The sequence below is a fragment of the Harpia harpyja genome, chromosome 11, assembly GCF_026419915.1.
Source record: "Harpia harpyja isolate bHarHar1 chromosome 11, bHarHar1 primary haplotype, whole genome shotgun sequence".
In the NCBI taxonomy this organism is placed as follows: Eukaryota; Metazoa; Chordata; class Aves; order Accipitriformes; family Accipitridae; genus Harpia; species Harpia harpyja.
Window position 1 is genome coordinate 26,835,754 of NC_068950.1, and position 21,320 is coordinate 26,857,073.

At 39.0% G+C, this 21,320-nt stretch overlaps 1 protein-coding gene across 1 annotated transcript; it reads left to right on the forward strand.

The window, feature by feature from the left end:
- The first annotated feature begins 721 nt into the window (after positions 1–721).
- DIPK1A (divergent protein kinase domain 1A) lies at positions 722–19,963 on the forward strand. Its single transcript, XM_052802269.1, has 5 exons — positions 722–1,058; positions 15,517–15,651; positions 15,943–16,050; positions 16,755–16,931; positions 18,303–19,963. Exons 1-5 carry the CDS (start codon positions 1,005–1,007, stop codon positions 19,113–19,115), a joined length of 1,287 nt encoding a protein of 428 aa, XP_052658229.1. The 5' UTR covers positions 722–1,004; the 3' UTR covers positions 19,116–19,963.
- The last annotated feature ends 1,357 nt before the right edge of the window (positions 19,964–21,320 follow it).

The window sequence follows — 21,320 nt, forward strand, 5'->3', positions numbered from 1 at the left end:
ACTGTGGCATCATCTTTTTGCCCAAAGTCTCATAGCCAAAAAGCATCTGAACAGGAGACTCCCAGCTTCTGACTTTGACTCTGCTGAACACATTGTGTTAAGTCACATAAACACAAGAAGGCTGAACAAAAATAAAACTTTTTGTAAGAAAGGGCGATTTTACTTGAAGTTAACAGTGTTCCCACTGATTTCAATTGGACTGGAACTTCTCACAGTGTGCAAAGCGTTGAGAGATCCTCTGGTGAAGGAGCAATTCAGAATTTTTTCCCCGCTTTATGAGACTGATGCCCCCCATCTGTGTTAATATGGGGGCAGGCAAATGCTCCCTCCTTATTTTGGAGGAAATACTCTTTTTCTTAGACTGTAACAGGCCCGCAGCTGTTTTTAATACCCTGTCCAGTAAACGACGGGAGCCTGTTCGCAATCAATGAGACACGTTATTTATTAACTGACTTCTTCATAATTGTCCCCAGACAGGGCCCGAGCACTTTCTGGCAGACATGAGCGCGGAGGGGAACTCGGGGGTGGCTCTCGGCTCGACGAGCCCCACTCCTGCCCCTCACAGCCCGGGAGCGGGAAAAGGCACGATAACGGCCCCACCGGCTCGACGCGGCTGAGGGGCGAGGGGGCGGGGCCAGGGGAGGCCACGGCCCACCGGGCACGGCGGGGCGTGGCCTCCCCGGCCCCCGCCCCCTCGCCCCTCAGCCCCGCCCCGCTCCCTCACAGCTGCTGCCGTCCTTCCCTTTAAGCAGAGGGTGGCGGCGCGAGCGCGTTTCTGCGTCGGCAGGGGCGGCAGCTGCCCGCCCTTTTTGCCCGCTGACAGCTGCTGTCGTTCGGCGGCCGCCGGTGCCTGAGGGAGGGCGGCCGCCGCGCTCGCTGCCTCTTCCCTCGCCACCGCCGCCGCGCGTGTGCCGAGCCGGCGGCGCGGCTGCAGCGGCAGGCGGGGAAGCGCTCCTCACCGCTCCGCCTCCGATCGCCGCCCGCTGCGGGGATGTGTGATTGCCATGGCGAGGCGGCTCTTCCCGGGGGCCTGGCTCAGGAAACCCCACTACGTGCAGGTAGGCCGGCAGCGGGCCGTCCCCCGCGGCGGCCGGGTCGGGCCGGCGCCAGCACCCTTCCCTCCCCGCTCCCCCCCCCCCCCCCGCGAAGTTACCTCAGGAGCGGGCGCCCCCCGCAGGGCTCGCCGCTTCCCCTGGCACGGCGCGGGCGCGGCCGTCGTTCCCTCCCGCCGGCGCCTGGCGGCGGACGGGGCTCGGCTGCGCGGCGCTGGTGCTCGGCGGCTCGGCCGGCGGGAGGTCGCGGCGCCGGGGCTGAGGCGTTAGCCGCGGCCGGCGGGCCCCTTGGCGGTGGGTCTCGGGGCACGGGAGCAGGTGGCGGGCGGCCTCGGGGGGCCGCGGTGCCTGTTGCCGCTCCTCCCGCCGGTCGGATCGGGCCTCTCTTGCCGCCTCCGGGGTGCAGCGAACTCCGCGGAGCGCCCTCCCCGAGGGGCCCGCGCCGCTCGGCGGCAGGACCTGTTACGCGGCAGCCTGCCCGCCGGCTCCCTCGGCCCCTTCGGACTCACGAGAGACTTTCAGTTGGGCAGCTACACCTGCGGCATTGCCAGGGCCCGGAGGAAGCCTTATGCTTTTCTCCACATATCTCTCCTTTACACCTATCGCCGGTGCTGTGGACATCCATCCCATCAGAGGATGGACTATAGGTTGCATGAACAGACCTATTTTTTTTCACGTGTCCTAAAAGAATTAATGTCGGGCACTTTTCTTTTGCTGTCCAGTAGTTAGTTGCTCCATGCGTTTGCGTATGAGTTCATAGACACACTTCTGTGTTTACATGTACAGGTACATGTTTGTATTACTTAAGCTACCCGTGTAAGGATGTTTTGGTTGAAAGTACTGTAGCTATCATGTAGTGGGAAGTTCTGTGAAATGTTAGTCAGTTGTGACCTTGTGTTACTTTGAGGGTTATTCTCTAGGATTCCTTTTTATCTGTTGCATTATCTTTTAATTAAATTGTAACTAAAATGAGCATTTTTTAAGTTGGGGGGGTAAATACAATATTTACTCTTCTTATATGTTCATCATCTGTTGATATCTTATGAAATGCTTTATGATCATCGGATTAAAAAAAGTAAACATCCTGATGCATTTTTAAGTCTGGAATATTTTAATTCCTCCTAGTCTGGAACCTCTTCAATCTTATTCTCATTTTGGAAGTACCTGAAATGGGATGTAACATTTAAGGAGAAGTGTACAGATACAGCTATAATCTTACCCTCTTTAGTATTTGTTTTATGATATGTATCTGCAAATCAGGGTCAGTATCACTTGGTTTTTAGACCAGAAAAGATTACTCTTGATCTATTTACTGAAGTAGACACTTGTACAGCATTTGGATTCCCATAGGAGAAAGCCTCTGATACAAATAAAAATGAATTAATGATCTATATGCTACCTTTCAAATTAGGATTCTCCAAATTGTTTGCCTCGATGCTAAATCTCTCTGATCATTATATGGTGATGTCTGATAACATTGTTTTCCATTCTTCTCAACATTTACTTTAAGGCCTTTCAAGTAAAATATGTTATTTTAAAATCTGCTGAGAAACAGGAAGAGAGCAAAAGCTTTTATTAGAAAAGCCAAAATAGTTAAATATTTGTTTCTATTGCAGATCAAAAAAAAAATACTCACTGTGCTTTCTTATACTGGAAACTGCATTTGAATATTCTACAGATTTGTTTTAGGAGATCTAATAGCGGCTTTGTGAACATTAACATATTTTTCTGTGTTAAACAGTGAATGTATGTTGATATTTGGTGCATCCATAGAATGGCAGCAAGCTATCAATATATTGGCCTTTCTTGTCATGTCACTGTGGGTTACTGTTGGTACATGGCAAATGCAATCATAATTTAACTATACTAATTGCAACTGTTTTATTGAGATTTGTCTCCAAAGAAACCAATGCTCTCTAAGTAAATGCTAGACTGTAACTCACTGAGATGTAGCTATAAGCAGGATGGAAAGATTTGTGTAGTATTGCTATGCAATATTTCAAGTAGCACACCAGGGAAGATGGTTGCACAATGGGTGGTATTGCTGAGTGACTTCCAAATTGTGTTGGCTGGTGTTCTGGACTTTTTGAAAACTGTTGTGAAGTGAGTTGACAGAACATCAGTTTCTGTGAGTCAGAAATTAATACCCGCTCTAGCTTTTCTGCTGTAATAGGTTTGCAGCTGATACTCTATGGCAAATGTTCTATTGTTGTTATTATTAATTTACATGTTCTTTAGCTTTTATGAAGAATGTTAGATCCATAGGTGATCAGTTGATGATCTTTCTAGCTAAGAAGGATGTACTGCCAAGTGTCAGCTTATGTAAAAGGAGCAGGGCTAACTCTTAGATATACCTCAGCCCAAAACCTAGTGGTTAGGGACCCACAGAGGCAATGTTAAAGTTTTGTCACAAAACAGTAACTCTGAAATACAGAATTTTCCCATTGCTTAGACTGCAAATCATGTAATTGTAAAACAAATAAACAAACAAAAAAACCTCAAACCTGACAAACTTTAAAATACTACTAAATACCACCAAAATAAAAAATCTAATTGTATTTATAGGATCTTGCAGTTGGGTGATTAATACTGTTGGGATTTTATGTTTTGCAAGGAGAGGTTAGTGTCCCAAATTTGGGAGAGACTGAGCTAACTTTACAGACTCTTTAGAGATGTCCTGTGGACTTCAGTAATGTACAAGAGACTGTCTTTAAAGGGCCAAAGAATAAACAAGTTTTAAAGCCCTACATAACAAATTTCCTATATCATCTCTTTCTTCTAAGATTTTAATTTTTTTGTTGTTTGTTTGGTTTTGTTTTTGTTTAATCTTTTAAGGAGAAATGTCCTGTTTTCCATCTTGGTCATTATTCTATTTTATTTCAAAAGATATCTCCAACTCTGTTTGCTCAGTTTGATTACTCAGGATACAAATCGAGACACTAGCATAATCTTAAGCATGCACTGTCTGCTCTTAAAGATCTGAATGTGTCCAGTACATGGCATCCAAGGCGGTGTGGGCTAATATTCTCAGACATCATGTCAGCCTACCTGAAATGCATCCTATGATCCATAAACCAACCTGAACAGAGAACAAAACAGGATTTCTAACATGATCGACCTATAACTTCCTTTTAATCTGTTCTTTCCTATTGCTAGTATGTAAAACAAATGGAGTGAGCAACTCAGATTTGGAGATTAGTGTGCTATGGTTATGTGGAATACTTTACAGAATTAAGCTCTCTGTACTATTAAACAAAGAAACGCTTTCATACTCTTTAACAATAAAAATGTTTTAAATAAAAAAGTACACTTACCGAAAAACTGGCAAGTTATGTTACATTTTGATCCGCTACTCTCCATGTGCTTTGGAGTGCATCCAGGCTTGAGTTTTGCCAGAAGTGGTTTTCCACTTCTGTTCCAAGGGATGAATATCTAATTATTATTCAACACACATGACTTTGTAGAATATACAAGTGATGGAAGAAGTCAACTCTGTAATATCCTTTTAAGCATTACAAGTGCTTTCCTTCATTCTTGCATTCCCTGGCTCATATTTAAAAGTCTTGATGGAAGAGTAGAGCAGAGCAGAGAAATCGTGTTTCCTAGTTTTGAACACTTTCTTCCTTTTTTGATAATTTTGGAACTCTCAGTCCTTCTGTTGCCCTGAGTATGTTGTTATTAAAAGTTTCCTAGCAGTTTGTCATGATTCCAAATGAAGTCTGTCTATATGTATTGCTCCCTGATTTCTGTCTGGGACTTCTTGCTCAGAAATGTTCAAATGGTCTGTGTAGCATATGTGCAGTAAGTCCACTGTATTCAGGGTGCATTAGCGCACATGTGACCTAACCAGGCTCAGTAAATCCATCTCCCTGCTGCATTAGTACAGCACGTGCACATCAGTTCTGACATTTCTAGATGAAGTGGGCTAAGTGTGTCTACACTCACAAGACCGATTCTGGGGAGGAAATGGAAATTTGATAGGGGGAATGTATGGGAAGAATGTATGGTTCAGCCTTTTGCTGAACATAAGGAAGTCCTTATTAAAAAAGTAATTCCCTTTGAATCAAAGAGAGTGGAACCTTGTGGTCTTCTGTAAACAGATGTATGCTCTTGTCCATGCTCTGAACTGGCAGGACATAAGTCTTTCACAAGTCAAAAGCTACGTGACTGGATTGGCACAGTGCTGAGACCAAAATAAATCTAGCTTCTCCGGAACTTCCTGCCAAGTATATGATGTAGTCAGATGGCATTTGGAGAGGGTTTTCTGCCCAAACACATTCTCTTTCTGCCTGAGGAGGAGGACAAATTTAGATAAACTCATATATACAGTATCCTCTCCTGTACTATGAATATGGTCAATACTCTGCAGTGGTCCTGAGGCCTGCAGACCACTGCTGGTCTCTGATATTGTACTAAATGGTATGCATTTAATACAAAATTGCATTAAATAGCACTTTGGTTTAAAGTTTAGTGTTGTAAAGGTTGATGGAAGGGGTCAGCAAGAAACTTTGAGGAATTGAGAAGGTTTGTTGTCCCAGAAACTTTGGTTCTCAAGCAGTTTTTACAGATAAAAACAGCTCTGCCTAAAATTGTCAGATTTATTTCTATTGATCTTTTTCAGATTTTACCGGTACTTTTATGTGCTATATTATTAATGTTCTACAATATTAGGGTTACTAGAAATAGTTTAAAAACAAAACAACAAAACCTGTCTCTGAAGTAAATAACTGTATCTTATCTTTCAAATAGATGAAAGAATCATTAGCACTTATTTGCTGTAGTTCCTGATTCATAGGAGCTTCCTCTTAGGTATGTGTGGCAAAGTACTGAAGGAAGTTAATTTATTAGAGTTTTCAGACAGAAAACAGAAGACATTTTGTAGAGAAGAGTCTTGTGACAGGCTTTAGGAAGACCATTGTCAGAATTGTCTGCAGAAATGAGGGTGTGATAAAATAATTTTTAATTCTCCCTGGAGGTGTTCTGCAATATTTTAGTAAGGACTGGGTAATTAAATAGTAATGAAAGGTTCATGTCTAAAACCAAAAATCAAATTTAAAAAAGCAAATACTTTTTTCCTATCTTTCCTATTCTAACTCTGCCCCAAGCATCCTGTTGTCTGCAGACTTACTTTCCAGACTGACTGCAGCTGTGGAACAGTAATCATTCCTATATTTGCATTTAGTATCTGTAAATGACATTTGTGTCCTTCTTATGGTTGCTTGTTCATAATAATCTGCAACCTGTGTTTTTTTTGTTTTGTTTTTTTTTAAAGTTTTATGAGCTGCTGTCTCACACAGATGTTGCTTGAATCACTGAAAACTGCCTGCCATTGTTTGGTATCCTTTCTTGTTTGTGGGTAGAATGTCACATAATAAAATAAGTTCTCATGTTACTTTTAATCTCTGAAAGTGTGTGTGATGGAGTTAGACATCCAGGTTTTGCTTCTGTGAGCTAGAAAACCCTGGAAGACATGCTGGTAAGTTGAAGTAAACATACCCAGAAACTCTGTACTGATGCAATTTTTGTCATGGATTGTTTTTACGCATGGTGTTGGGTATCAAAGTGGAATGTATTTCAAATTGTGATAGTATCTGGCAAATCATATTTCTCTTCGGAGAAACAAAACTAAAAATTGCATTTAAGAGAAAACACTTAAAGTTGCCAGAAGGCTTGGTGCTTATCAGAAGAAAGGAGGTATCTTGCTATAGCTTCTGCCTTGATTTGATTACTTTGTTTTGAGGCAATGTCCATTTTATAGCAAAAAAAAAAAGTATTTCCCCTTATGTTCCTTGTCTTCCAACTTGGATAACAGAACTTAAAGGAAATACTTGGAATACTATGTAGAGTGCATATGGGGTAAACTGGGACTTGGACCACATGAATAGGTCCCTTATACCCTGCCCCAAAGAAGCTAAGTAAATCTAACATTGAATGTTTATCAGCATGATTGTAAGTATTGATGTCCATGCATGTGTTTCTTTGGCACAGAATTTTAGCGTTGCTGAGATGTAAGTTAGGTTCTTTTATATTGCAAGAATAGATATTCTGGATGCAGTTTGTTTCCAGATAGCAGTCTTGAAGAGGAAAAAAGGAGGAAATGTTGTAATTAAATATACTTTGTGTTAACTTGATCCCCTCCCTCCAAGATCTACATAGTTGGTATTGCCCTTGTGTTGCAGCCTGCCCTTTTCTGGCTAAAAGGAGAAAGCTGTGAACTTAAATGTTTTAAATTAATTAAATTATGCTGCTTAGATTGGTAACATTTTTTTAGCTTATTTTTAACTGGTGCTTTTATTTACTTTCTGAAAGAAATAGTACCTAGACTTATCTGAAAAATGGGACTTGCAGAGAAAGTGTTTCCTTCAAGAATGTGCAGGGGGTATGTCAAGATATGAGATGACTTCTGGTAGGAATCAAAAAAGTTAATTTGAAGAAACATAATTAAACTTCATAAATGAAAGACACTTGAAAATTAAAGTACATGAAATGATAGAGAAAGCACCCAGCTTTGTTAACGAATTCTTAAATTATGATGCTTGCACTATAGTGTGGTTTATTAAAAACAAAACAAAAACAAAACCCACAAAAAACCAAACAAAAAACCCTGCAAAAGCAAAACCCTAACACATTTCTGGAGAAAGCTTTTATGTGTAGGAATGTCACCTGTCAGCTTTTCCAGCTGCTGCAGGCCAAGTGCTAGATGGAGGATAGGAGACTACCGTTCTTTCTTGCTCTATACAGTGTTATCTCAGCAGCTCTAGGCTGAGTAAGGAACATAGGAGGTTGGGTACGAAGGAAGAGGATTTACCTGAAAATCCAAACAAGATCCTTTTTTTTTTTTTTTTTTTCCTTTTCTTTTTTTCTGGCAGCAAATTTGGGTAGAGTACCATAAGCTGTTTAAAAACATACATCCTTTTCAGATTGGATGCTCAAGAGTTTTGTTGCTCAAGTTCTCTGTGTGTGTGATGGTTGTGTTTGGGGTTTATTTACTTTATGAAATACATGATGAAATGTTGTCTGAGGTTAGGTTCACAACACTACACTGGTGGTATATATTTAGGTGGAAAATAGAATTTCTTAACTCTGTGACAGTGTGCATGCAAGAAGTTAAGGATGGTTTGAGTCAGCCTTTGCCAGTGCAGCTATTCTCATTTCAGCCTGGCACATCTTAATTGTACATAGTCAGTAAGGGGGCTAACAGCTGAGCTCTGTGGAGTTTTGTTGGAGTAGTCCAAGATGCTCCTCTGACCCCATGCTCTGTTAGTTTACTATACATACAGCTAAAGTGGCAGAGTGAGCATGCGCCCATACCTTAGCTACTCCAGCTCATTATTTGTTTGACTACTGGAAACTTCCAGTGAAAATGTTTTTTAATGAAGAGGATGATTCTCGAGTATGAGACCAAACTGTGTTTGCTTCTACAGACTCTGCTCTGTGGTGGTAATCTTTGCCAGAGGATTTGGGCAAGGGAGTGGAAGTGGGAATAATGGGCAGCAGTTTGTTCAGTTGACTAGAAGTCAATCCTGACAAAAAGATGAGCAAAAAACCCTAATGAACATGCCTTCATTGCATAGTTATCAATAATTGAATATGATCTTATTTTACCAAAATACCGTGCTTTAACTACAAATAGCTTTGGCACCTCTCTTCAGATGCTGCTGTATCTCATTGTGCTTGCAAAGGCAAAGAAGGTCATTCTTTCTGTTTGATGCTGTATCTAGTTACAGAAATGTTAGGCCAAAGTAAAAATAGAAGAATGACTCAACTAGTTAGATAATTTCAGGAACTATACTACAGAGCACTCATTGGTATTATTACTATGTTGAAACCAGTAAAAAAATCAAACTCTAGGTTATGAAACCATAAGTTTTTAGGTGGTATAAGAACAAATGAAAATAAGTAAATTATTACAGAAGACATTGAACCCGCATGACTATACTATAGTAGTCCTTACTTGTGAGTGCTAAAACCATTATGTATCATCTGTCTTTCAAACAGCAGAAAATATGAAGGGAGCAAAGAAAAAGCCCATTGTGTTCTCTAGATGGACTGAGAAAAATCTGGTTGTATGCTCAAAACTGATCTAGATTAGGCGATCCCTCAATCCTGTACCTTAAATGTTTTTGATCTACTGGTTTGGTTCAGCTCTCAGTTCAAAACTGTGTTTCAAGAGACCTCTGCTGGACGGCTGCCTCAGGGCTGGTAACCTGCTCTTCCTGGGACAGATCTGCTGGGGAAGAATAGATCTCTCTGGTTTTGTTTTGGTTTATTCTGTGTAGTGTGGGTGTAAGAACTAAACTATGCAAAAAATCCATCTGTCCTCCTTACGGCTTTCTTTTGCTTCTGGAAGTGAGAACAGGGAGAGAGGCACTCTCCTAGTGCTTTGCCACATCACCTCTGCTGGCTTCCCAGAGCCGTGAAAGAAGGATGCTTGTGGATGATAAGCACGTTTTGTACATGGGCAGTAGTTCAGGACAAGGATTCTGAAGTAGGAAAGTTGTGCTGGAGAAGTTGAAGTGGATGAGGCACTGAGTAGTGATGGAAACTTACTTGAGAATGGAAGACAGTGGAGGAAGCCAGGAACTGAGGGCAGTGTTGCAGGATCAGATGGAAATAGACTGGAAATAACTGGAAGATAAAGAATAGCAGATAATGTGTGGTTCAAGAGGGGGACACTAAGTCTGGCTGAGCAAACAGTTTGAGATGGGTACTAGAAAGAAAAAAAACTAGTGAGTGAACATTGTAAGTGACTAAATACAGAAAATGGTCTGGAAGAAAGAATAGATGAGGCTGAGTCCACCTGGGCTTGAGCTAAGATTTCAGTTCTCTCCTGTAGGGGGTGATGGTGGGGGAAGTATTTCTGAACCCATTGGTAAGGTATCAGTTCTCACTTACTGCTGGTTCCCATGTAGGATGACTTCTACTGCTTTTCATCAGTCTGTTCAAGTAGCGTGGTCTGCAAGAAAGTTTGTGATTCTTCATGTTGTAAGCATATAGGTGTGGTATTTTTTCCTCTCTCTTTTTTTTTTTTTTAAGCTAGGAAATTGCACTGAAAGTCTTGCAATTCTGTCATTTTAGTAGTGTTCTTTCAGTGGGAAAGGCTCATGTATGGTATTTCTTTGTTTTGATGCTACCCAGCCCCTTGCTGTCAGTTTTGTTTTCTTGGCTATTCTGTCCTCCCTACCCCCAGCTTCCTCATACGTTTTCTAAGCTGTTTCTAAATGTGCTGTAAACCACACAGCATTATTATTGGTCTCCTTTTGTACTCCATCCAGTTTGTATCCATATTGTGGATACCATGCTTTAGAGGAAATTACATGTTACTCCAACTAAGGTCTTTGTGGCTCTGAGGAAAATAGCAGAAATTATTCCTGTCTTACAACACTCTCAATGAAATATCATAAAAGAAGAGCTGGTTGAAGGAACTATCTGGTCAAGATTTATCACCAGAATAAAAGCAGTTGTATCTATCTTTTTTAACTAGGTAGTTTTAAGACCATGTCAAGTGAGTGTGTGTGAAGGAGTGAAGGAATAGGGATGCACAGCTGAGGCATGCGGCAGGACCGCAGCTGCATAGATTGGAATAACCTTTGGGTGTTTTGGAACTGAGCTTTCTTGAATTACTTCTAAGAGGAAAGGGTGTAATGCATGCTGGTTGTTTGTCCTATTTTTATAAGTACTTATAAATTATTGGAGTCTTTCAAGTTAAAAAAGCTGACTTATTTACATCTGCAGTTCTGTGTTGTCCTTCCATTTTAAAGCTAGGTAATATTGTTCATCCTGTTGCCATCTTCTGGAACCCACTTCCTCCGTCCCCTCCCAGGTCTCCCTCCATAAGCTTTCCAAGCTTTCAGCTTGTGGCTGGGAGTTGTTCACTCTGAAGCAGTATCAAGTTTTCAATTTTACTTTTCTCAGCTGAACTCTTGATTGTTCACAATAAAACATTTGCTTAGTTTCATGAAAGCTGAAAAAGAGTTTGAAATTTTTAAACAGTTGAGGAGCTAGCTGTCCTGGAAACAGAAATCCTCTGCTTAAACATAGATCAGATACAAATTTATTAATTTTTCTGTTTAACACTGGCCCCTTGCTAACCTCAGCCCTGATTTGGAGGGACCCAAGGGTATGAGGCATTTCAAGCTCCTGGTTACAGAAAGTTCACTTCTCCTGAGTATGTCTGTCAGAGACTTCTAGCAGTGAAATAATGATGCATATGATGAGCTTTCAGTCACCTGTGGTTAAGAAAGCTTTTTATTTTGAAGAAAACGTGATCTGCATCAACAACTTGTGATGAAATATTTGATTATTTGGTCTCTAAATTTGCATTGATAATTCCTTGATGGGATTTTCTCCCCTCCCCCCCCCCCCCCCCCCCAGTTTTCTTCAAAGCATCTTTATTGGTGGACCATTAATGTAGTCTAGCATGACAATCCTATGTTCCTGTACAGTGCTGTTCTACCTTTCCTTCTCTAGTTACGTATAAATAAGAGGGTACTCAAGCACTTCATTTATTAAAGTGGCCCAAATCTTTGAAAGTATTCTTTTTTTTTTTTTTTTTTTTCAGTAAAGTGGGTTTGGGTGTTTGTATTCTATGTTCCTCTTAACCTATATTTAATATAAATATGTGTAGTTTCATTAAGCTATTAGACATCTACACTACCACGAGCCTTTCAAAATTCTGATAGTAGTTCTTAGCATGAACAAACCCTTTACATTAAATAATAATAAACCTTAATATTTAGACTTATTCATGGATGTTTAAGAATTCTATAAACATGGTTTACTGTGGGTGGGTACGATGATTTGGTTTTTAAATGACTTTTTGGTATATGAATATGCTATGTATATTACAGAAAGGAATATTCATTTTGCTCTCTCTCTTCAACAATCTAAAATATGAATGGTTTAAAAAAATTGCTTGCAGTACATGGTGGTCTTTAAACTGGCTTCACTTGCAGCACAGACAGTGGAGGAACAAGACTTAAAAATAAGGCAAATAGGTTTAAAACGTTAGCAAAATGACTTCAGAATATTTCTACTGGTCTTGCCAAGGTGCGCTATCCTGTGGTTGGGCTGACACAACTATTTGCAGGCTTGTACTGCGAATCAGGTCAACTCCCTGATTTCATCTGTGGTATAGACTCACAAACAGTTCTTTGGGTGTAATTATGACAAAAATGGGCTTCGGTATAGAGATGCGAAGAAGTGGGGGCAAAGCAATTAGTACCATACTGAACAGTGAAATTGCAGTCTAAGCAAGTCCAAAGATGTGATTGTTGTGTTTTGGTTCTGCTTTTGAAAATCAGAAAAACTTAGAATATGACACTAATGAGTTTCGATGATAACTATTTGCTTATCACTGAAGTTCCTGTGGCTGTATGACCAGATCATCTTGTGGTATTTCAGCTGAAATACAGAAAATTATAGCTTGGTATATTAAAGAAAATAGAAATCACTTTCTTAAATCTCCAGATGCTGGGCTGTAACTACAGTATTTACTCAAAGGCAGAAGAACTGGTATTGAAGAAAGGAAAGAAGTTTTGAGATGATAAAGTGGACAAGTGTAAATATATATGATCCTACGGAAAGTAAACATCCACTTTCAAGTCGGGCATCTTGTGTTAGACTTCTACACAAGCATGTTACAACTCTCATTTACTTCAATAAGATGTCTGAAGTTTAAGGTTGTTCCTAAATTAACATTAGTGATGCTCCTAATTTTTTACTGAAGCTTTTAAGTCTTGTGCTGAGCAAGGTGAAGAATGTGCAGATTTGAACAAGCTTCAGTAGATCACATAAGGACAACTTTAAAACATTTTTTTTTCTCCTGTAGAAGGAGAGAAATACGAAATTGTGGTTAGAACAGTTGACTGACTTTTGAGGTATAGATTTAGGTATGAGTCATTACCTGTGAGGCCTTGGGTGGGTTGATCTGCTTCTGCTTGTCCTCAGGAGAAGCGTTCACCCATTTTGTATCTAAATTTACATTCTTGGAGACTGTGGATGTGTATTTGTTAGCATCTTGGAACCACAAACACTATTTTGATATGGAATTTCCTGGTACTTTGTGTTTTGAAGGGATGTAAAGCATCATGAGAAATACTTTTGCCAGAACTGTTTAAAGGCCATACCAGCACACTCAGGCTTTTCTGTGTAACTTGTTGGGTTAACTTCTTGCAGTATTTGGTTTGGGCCTTTTGGTGGTTTTGTTGGGGGGTGGGTGGAGGGTGAGGGGGCGGGGATTAAGAATTCCTTGGACTGAGGCCTTTGACATTGGCAGCATTGTATCTTAGGATCGTCTGGGCATAAGGGGTGTCTACCCCTTCTTTCAAAATACAGCCAAAAGGCTCTCAGTCTTTCTCATAGAATGAGTCACATGGCATTTGGGCCTGTTCTTTTACATTTGAAAGTGTTAAAATACCTTGTGTGCACCTTCCACTTGATTCACAATTACCCATTTATTTTTTAAAATCATTATGTTATAAAATGGAATGGTAATAGGATATAAAATTAAGGGCTGAGCCATATAGCATCATCTTTCCTAGCCGTTTTTCTGTGTTGTTTCTTGCATTCCTGCTTCTCTTTGAGACTTGCTGTTCCTTACAGAACTATATGGGGTCAAGATACACTTCTTTAGCCTTCGGATGAAGCGACAGCCTGTGTGAAAGTATACCCTGAATCACGAGATGAATTACAGTGGAATAGTTGGAACTGCTCTAGGTTGAGAGTAGGACCCCTATACCTAGGGATTATACTTTTTTGTTAAGGTTTGAAATAGTCAGTTCTTGCAATAGGTGTTAAACCAAGCTACCATTCAACTGATTAGAACTGCTTCTTTGATCTTACTTTCCTTAAAAATAAATAAATTATATATTTAGAAGGGGAAATGCATCTTTGAAGATCTTCCTATATCTGTGGAAGATTATTCGCTTTAGTAACATTATTTTTTTCTAAAATATAAAATACTTAAAAGCTGAAGGCATGTATTCAATTTACTGTGATTTAAGATAATTACTACCAAGTTGTAGTAATTTGGAATTATTTCAGTGCTTTTTTGCCCATGCAGATGGAGCCATCTGAAATTAGTATGTGTGTGAGAGGTTAATTTGGTATGTATGTATGTGATGGTAAAACTGCTCATCATTACTACCATTCTTGGAACCTTTTCCAAACATACGGAATGGTTTCTTTATGAGGAACAGTTAAGTTAGGACCTGTCAATCTGGAAAAGAGATGACTTGGCCGGGAGGTGTGCGATAGAGGCTTACAAAATCATGACAGATGTGGGGAGAGTAGACAGAAATTGATAACTTATCTCTTCCAATACATGAACTAGGGGATCTCAAACAAAGCTAACATGAACCAGATTTAAGCAAAATTAAGTCCAGTCCCTGACCTCAGTACAGTGGATGGTAGACCTGTGGAATTAATTGCCAAAGGGTGTTGTGGATGCTAAAAACTTACGTAGATTTTAAGGGAGCCTGGGTAAGTTCATGAAGGATAAATGGTTTGAGATTTACTAAATAGAGCAAATCACATCTGGCTTAGCAAGTTCTTCTAAAGGAAAATGGGAGCACATTTGGCATATACATTATATGTTCTCATTCTTTGATGGCATCCATTTATAGCTATTGCTGAAGATCAGGATACTAATAGAAATGGATCTCATACTGACCTGATATAGCTGTTCTCATGCACTTTCCTTATATCCTGTTGCTAAAGCTGATAATGACTTTCTAATTCTTTTTTAATCCTGATGTATGAAAATCAAACTGTTAGCACACCAGACTCAGAAGGGGAGAATGATCAAAATGTGCCTCCTCCCTTACAAAGCACTTAGCCCTCCCTCAACTCTTAATTATAAATACTTTTTTCCTCTGTCACTAGTGAAAAATGTAAATGTGAGGCCACAGAAACAACAGGAAAGTCTTGCATACAGTTATGGGAATGACCACTGCAGGTGAGGCTAGTACAGAGCAATTTTACTTGCATAATTAAATGGTGTCATTTCAAGGAAGGAGTGGGAGACTTCAGCCCATGGAACCTGTCCCTGACACCCACCCTGCTCCTTGTTTATCTATCTTGCATATTTATACAGTAACACAGATTATTTTTTGACCAGATTCCTGGTCTGTTGGATTTGGTTTACCAGGAGTGGAACACAAGTGACTCGTCTCTGAGAAAAATGGTAGTAGTAGAGCTTTGACAGTTTATGATTTTGATCAAATTGGTTCTTGCAGCCTGGCTTGCCCTATGAGGGTCTGTCACCTTTCCTTCTGTTTATTTGTATCTTAATTTTTCTTCCACCTCCCCTGAAGGAAGCGAATGTTCCATGTAATGCAGTCTGCTTATTTTATCACTGTGGAAGTCAAATTTTTAAAGGTGAAATAGTAAATCATGTTTGTTTCTATCATTCTGACTATAGCTGAATGAATTACAAAGAATATTTTCTCTTTGTGTCCTCTAGGTACGTTTATCATACATGCGGATGAAGTATCTCTTCATTTCTTGGTTAGTAGTATTTATTGGCAGCTGGGTTATGTATGTTCAGTACTCTACCTACACAGAACTATGCAGAGGACATGACTGTAGGAAAATAATAGTAAGTATATTTACCATAGCTTTCTGAAGTGTTTGTCCTGACTAATTCCACAGCCAATTCAGTCAGTGCCACATGTAAATTAATCAAATTCTGATATTCCATCATGCTGAAGTAAGATTACATCTTCAGTTACAGATAAAACCAGTTATGTTTCTTAACATTGTTTTGGTATAGGGTTATTAAAATTGTTTTCTTAAATTTTTCTTTCAAGAGTTGGGTGTTGGGAGAGATACAGTTGTTGCCTCCTTTCTTGGGCAATTTGTTAAATATTTTTCTCCCTGTTTGTTTCAGTGTGATAAATACAAGACTGGAGTTATTGATGGGTCAGCATGTAGCAGTCTTTGTGCTAAAGAAACATTGTATTTTGGAAAATGTTTGTCAACAAAGCCCAATAACCAGGTAAGGCTTTACTCATCCAATCTAGTTTTATTATTTCCCACTGAAATGTCATTGTCTGGAACATCAAGTAGACCTTAGTGTCAGCAAGCTGTATCTGTTTAATACAGATTATTTCAAACTTTTATTTGCTGTGACATGCAGAGCATGTTTTTATATATGTATATAATATACCTATATATGTAGAATATATAGGTATAATATATATTATTAATAATATACAATACGCACCAATATATAATATACCTGTATATATTAATATATATCATTCCTATATGTAGAGGGGTATATTATTATTTTATAGTACATATATTTTAGAAACATATATATATATATGATATATACTGGATCCTTCCATGTTTTGGCAGAATAACTATACTTTTGTACAGTCTACTACTTCTCTGCTATCCTGCTTCCCAAACAGAAGCAGCAGCCTCGTCACAACCTATGCAAAGGTGGTAGTAATGCCAATATACTATTTATCAAGCTGTCTTTATTTTGACAGTAGTGTCTCCTAAGTACCTGCAGTAGTGTATTGTATTTGAAATTGCCATTGTTTGAATGTGCTCTGTGCATCGTCTGTATGCAGGACTCTCTTCTACTCTGTGTTTCCACCTGACTCTTGAAGTAGTGGTTGGAGGACAGGTGGTCTTTAGATGATGGAATTCTACAGTGTTTTTTACCTTTTTCCCTCTTTTCCTGCATAGATGTATTTAGGAATCTGGGGAAATCTGCAAGGTGTTATAAAATGCCAGATGGAGGAAGCTGCTCAACTTGATTTTGGTACTGACCCAGAACCAAGGAAGGAAATAGTCCTTTTTGATAAACCAACAAGAGGAACCACTGTTGAGAAATTCAAAGAAATGGTATATGGGCTTTTTAAAGTAAGTATATGCTTGCTTATTCTATTTTGACAGAAAGGCTTATTTTCCTGCAGCTGGAGAAAATGCCCTATTGTATGAGCCTTGTTCAAGTGCATGTTAGAAAAATAATCAGCACAAAACCAGTTTTTCCCAGAGGTGCTTATCTCAAAGTTTGAAGTAACTAATTATCAGGTTTTTTCCTTATTTTTTTAACAGATGGAAGCTGGTATGCATCTTGCATGTCTACCGCTTTCACTTCTATTTGTATAGAAAATATGGTAAAAATATGTGTGGGGGTTTTTTTTGTTGTTGTTGCTTTTGGGGTTATTGTAACCAAGTACAAAGACTGAAGCACAATTTGAAAACTGTTCATGCTTGGGAACAGTTACTATGTTAACTGAGCAGCAGGAATCTCTCTAATCAGAATGACCAGCCATACTTCTCCCAGTTCTTTCTGTGTTACATTAATGGAATACTTATTTCTATTGCCTTAATGCTACCCCAGAATTTTCATAATATAATCACTTTGATGCTGTGTCAATACTGATTTTGGGTTTTCTTTCTTAAAATTCTTTTGCTATTGTCATAGCTCCTAAGTCCCCAGTGATGGAAATAATGCTGTTCTAAGCTGAGTGAGCATGTGTGTGTACACGCACACACATGTAACATAATTATGTAAAGCTGGTAACAGTTGTCATGCATTGCAGTAGCTTTGTCTCTAAGAATGGGTGAGCAGCAGGTGTTTTCAAGTATTTTTTAGCAGAATTTGGGGAAAGTTTATCTGACCTTCTGTGTGCATTGGTGGTCGTTGAAAATGTAACAATTCTGATACCAGCAATGGCTTCTTTCTCTGTGTTGATACAATGGAGGTGGTTATATCAAATAACAAAATCAAGTATTTCAGTACACTTGTTTTACGGGATTTGTACCCAGTGTATCTTGGTACTTTTTATAGTTGGCCAAAATGTAGTTGTTGATATTGTAATTTTTCTACACCTGTAAGGTTTAATCAGCTGAAAACTAAACCTGATCTAAACATTTGAATTCTACATACTTTTTCTAAGAGAATTTTTAACAACCTTCTTGACACGATTTTTCTAAAGACTGATCTGACCAAGAACAATGTTTGAATTTTAATATTTGCATTTTGAAATGCAAAGAACGCTATTACTTTCAGAAGATCATATACTTGGTGCCTTTGTAAACAGAACAAAAAGGAAGCTCTTCAGGCATCTGATAGCAAGTCCTGTAACATGTATAACCAATGAAAACTATAACATAACATACCCTACCATACTATCCACAGAAGGAGAGTAACAGGAGGTAGAATGACAGGTGGATTGGTGGTAGTTAATGAACTAATACTTAATCGTTTTTGTTTGTTGCTTTCAGGCAAAATTGGGTGAACAAGGAAATCTTTCAGAACTGGTTAATCTCATCCTATCTTTTGCTGATGGAAACAAAGATGGTAGAGTTTCTTTGCCAGAGGCGAAATCTGCATGGGCACTTCTGCAGCTAGATGAGTTTCTGTTAATGGTGATCTTGCAGGATAAAGAACATACTCCCAAGCTAATGGGTTTTTGTGGCGATCTCTATGTGACTGAAAGAGTTGAATATACCTCTCTCTATGGAATCAGCCTTCCATGGATTATAGAACTTTTCATTCCCGCTGGCTTCAGAAGAAGCATGGACCAGTGGTTTACTCCATCGTGGCCAAGAAAGGCAAAAATAGCTATAGGGCTTTTAGAATTTGTGGAAGATATTTTCCATGGACCTTATGGAAACTTTCTTATGTGTGATACAAGTGCCAAAAACTTGGGATATAATGATAAATATGATTTGAAAATGATGGACATGAGAAAAGTTGTGCCAGAAATGAATTTGAAAGAAATAATTAAAGATCGTCAGTGTGAATCGGATTTGGACTGTATTTATGGTACAGACTGTAGAACTCTATGTGACCAAAGCAGAATGAGATGTACCACAGAAGTAATTCAGCCAAACTTGGCAAAAGCCTGTCAGCTACTTAAAGACTATCTGCTTCGTGGTGCTCCTTCTGATATCCATGAAGAACTAGAAAAACAACTGTACTTGTGTATTGCCCTTAAAGTCACAGCAAGTCAGATGGAAATGGAGCATTCTTTAATACTCAATAACTTAAAAACTTTGCTGTGGAAAAAAATTTCCCATACAAATGATTCTTAGCTTCTCCACTAGCAGAAGATAATATTGATGCCTGCCACGGGAGGTGGCCTACCACATTTGATAAAAACGATCTGCAGCATTTTTTAAAGATGTTTCTTTACTCAGATTTCATTAATGGTTCTTTAACTCTTGCCATTCAGTCAGTACCTTATGATAGGGCTTCTCAAAGAATGAACATGCCACTGAATGATCAGGTGGAGGCCAGAAGCACTTCTGGTGTTCCAGTGCTGTTACAGAAACAAAAACCCTGCATGCTTGACTGTTCTGTGTACTTTGTCAGATCTTGAACAGGGTGAAAGTATTCACTGTGCTGCCACATCAACTGATGGAACACCTTGCAACTCTGTGAAAATCATTGCTCACTTGTGAAATACCTGCAAAAGATTTTTATCCTAAGTAGTTTTATGAAGAACCACCACTACTGCAAATAACATGTCTGAGTCCAAGCTGCTGTTGTGAATAAACTGAACTGTGAGATTGAAGTTTACTAATACCTTGGCATGGCAGAATTTGCACATTAATAATTTTTAAACTGTGGAAAATTAGAATTTTATTCTAGAACTGACAGGTTGTAATATGAGACCTAAATCAGATTCTGTTTACACCTTGTTACCTCATGCTTACATCTTGAATGTTTAAGTAGTTCAACACTTTTTAATTAAGTCCTTATACAGTGAACCATGTTGGGAGCCAAGAATTTTAGAATATGTTTTCTTAAAATCATGTATATAGTCTAACAGCAATATCAACATCTGTTTCAAAAACTGTGGATTACTGTACTTCAGTTGAAACCTTTAACCCAAATTAAGCTGTAGCAAATATTGAAAAGCAAAGAGTTTGTGGACTAAGCTATTGTATAAGAACTGAATTACTTTTTAAAAATACTGGTAGTAGAAACATCCTAACAGTTAAAAAAGAAAGCTTACATAGTGTAGGAATCGACTGTATGGACATGTGAAACAAGTAATAGTTGTGAATAAAGTCTTGACTCTTTACTGTCCCTCCAAATTTAGCTACAGACTTGTACTTACTTCCTGCAGTAGTTCAAGAGGATTTAAGCCAGAGCTAGACCTGAACTGTAGGACAGAAGCTGGATTGTTCAGGATCATGGAATATTGCTTAAATGGGAGCCTGTGAGATAGTAACAGCTAGGAATGAGGTGGAACATAAATGAGCTGTAGTGTTTCAATTCTTTTTTTTCTAGTAGCATCTATGAATAAATAAATACCATCTGATCCTGGCACTCCACATGGCATGACCGCTGTACCACCTTTAATCTGCGTCCCTGTTGTGAACATAGATACAAATCTGAGAAACAATTATGTGGAATTGGATGTCCACAAAACACCTTAATACTGTGCTCAACACTTATCTGTTAATGTTTAATTTATAAATGTTTTAGGAATGAAGTAGTTCAATCCATGATTTTAATGGCAGTCATCCGTATATTTCTAAATCCTGGCCCCTTAATTAATTTTCACCATCAGTAAGAAGGACAAGCTTTAGTTGAATATTTGACATTGTTAATTGCTTTAGGTATCCTGTATTAAATGCATTCCTTGAATGATTAAACCAAAATACAGGCTGAATATGAAGTAATTTCTCCATACTATATGTAATAGTATGCAGCTTGGGTTAAGAGTGTACTGTTCTGTAAACATCAGCTTTTTAGTTTAAGAATTACTATGCTAATGTGAATTATTGTCTCTAATTTGATAATGTCTGCCAACTATGAGCTAGTAAGTATTTGTAGCTAGCATTGCATTCAAGTATGAAGTGGTCATGTTCCTGCTGGAAAAATCTGACTGTAATTGTTACTAGGTTTTGGGCAGAGAAGATTATTGAACCCAGAATGATGTTGGGTATTTTAAACAACTGGAAAATAAGTTTCATAGTGCAGTTTGTTGTACAGAACCTTCATTTTTATTGCTGTTGCATCAAGTTGGAGTTTTCATTGGAAAAAAAACCCCCACAGTTTTGTTTACAATAAATCATGGGCCTCCTTTTCTCTTTCAATAGCAGTCCTTACTATCTGTCAGTACCTTAAAGCAAAACATTCTTCCATGTAGCCTACTTGACTCATGTTTTAACTGTGCAAGCAACTTCAGTAAGTCTAATGGGAACTAAAGAAATTAGAAGTGCCTATGAAACTGAGATGTAGGAGAAAATAAGGGATAGGGGCAAGTCAAGGCCTCTGTAAATAAG

Coding starts and splice junctions, on each gene's coding strand:
- DIPK1A (XM_052802269.1), top strand. CDS start 1,005: ATGGCGAGGCGGCTCTTCCCGGGGGCCTGGCTCAGGAAACCCCACTAC. Junction 16,051..16,754: donor CAACAAAGCCCAATAACCAG/GTAAGGCTTTAC, acceptor TTTCCTGCATAG/ATGTATTTAGGAATCTGGGG. Junction 16,932..18,302: donor TGGTATATGGGCTTTTTAAA/GTAAGTATATGC, acceptor TGTTGCTTTCAG/GCAAAATTGGGTGAACAAGG.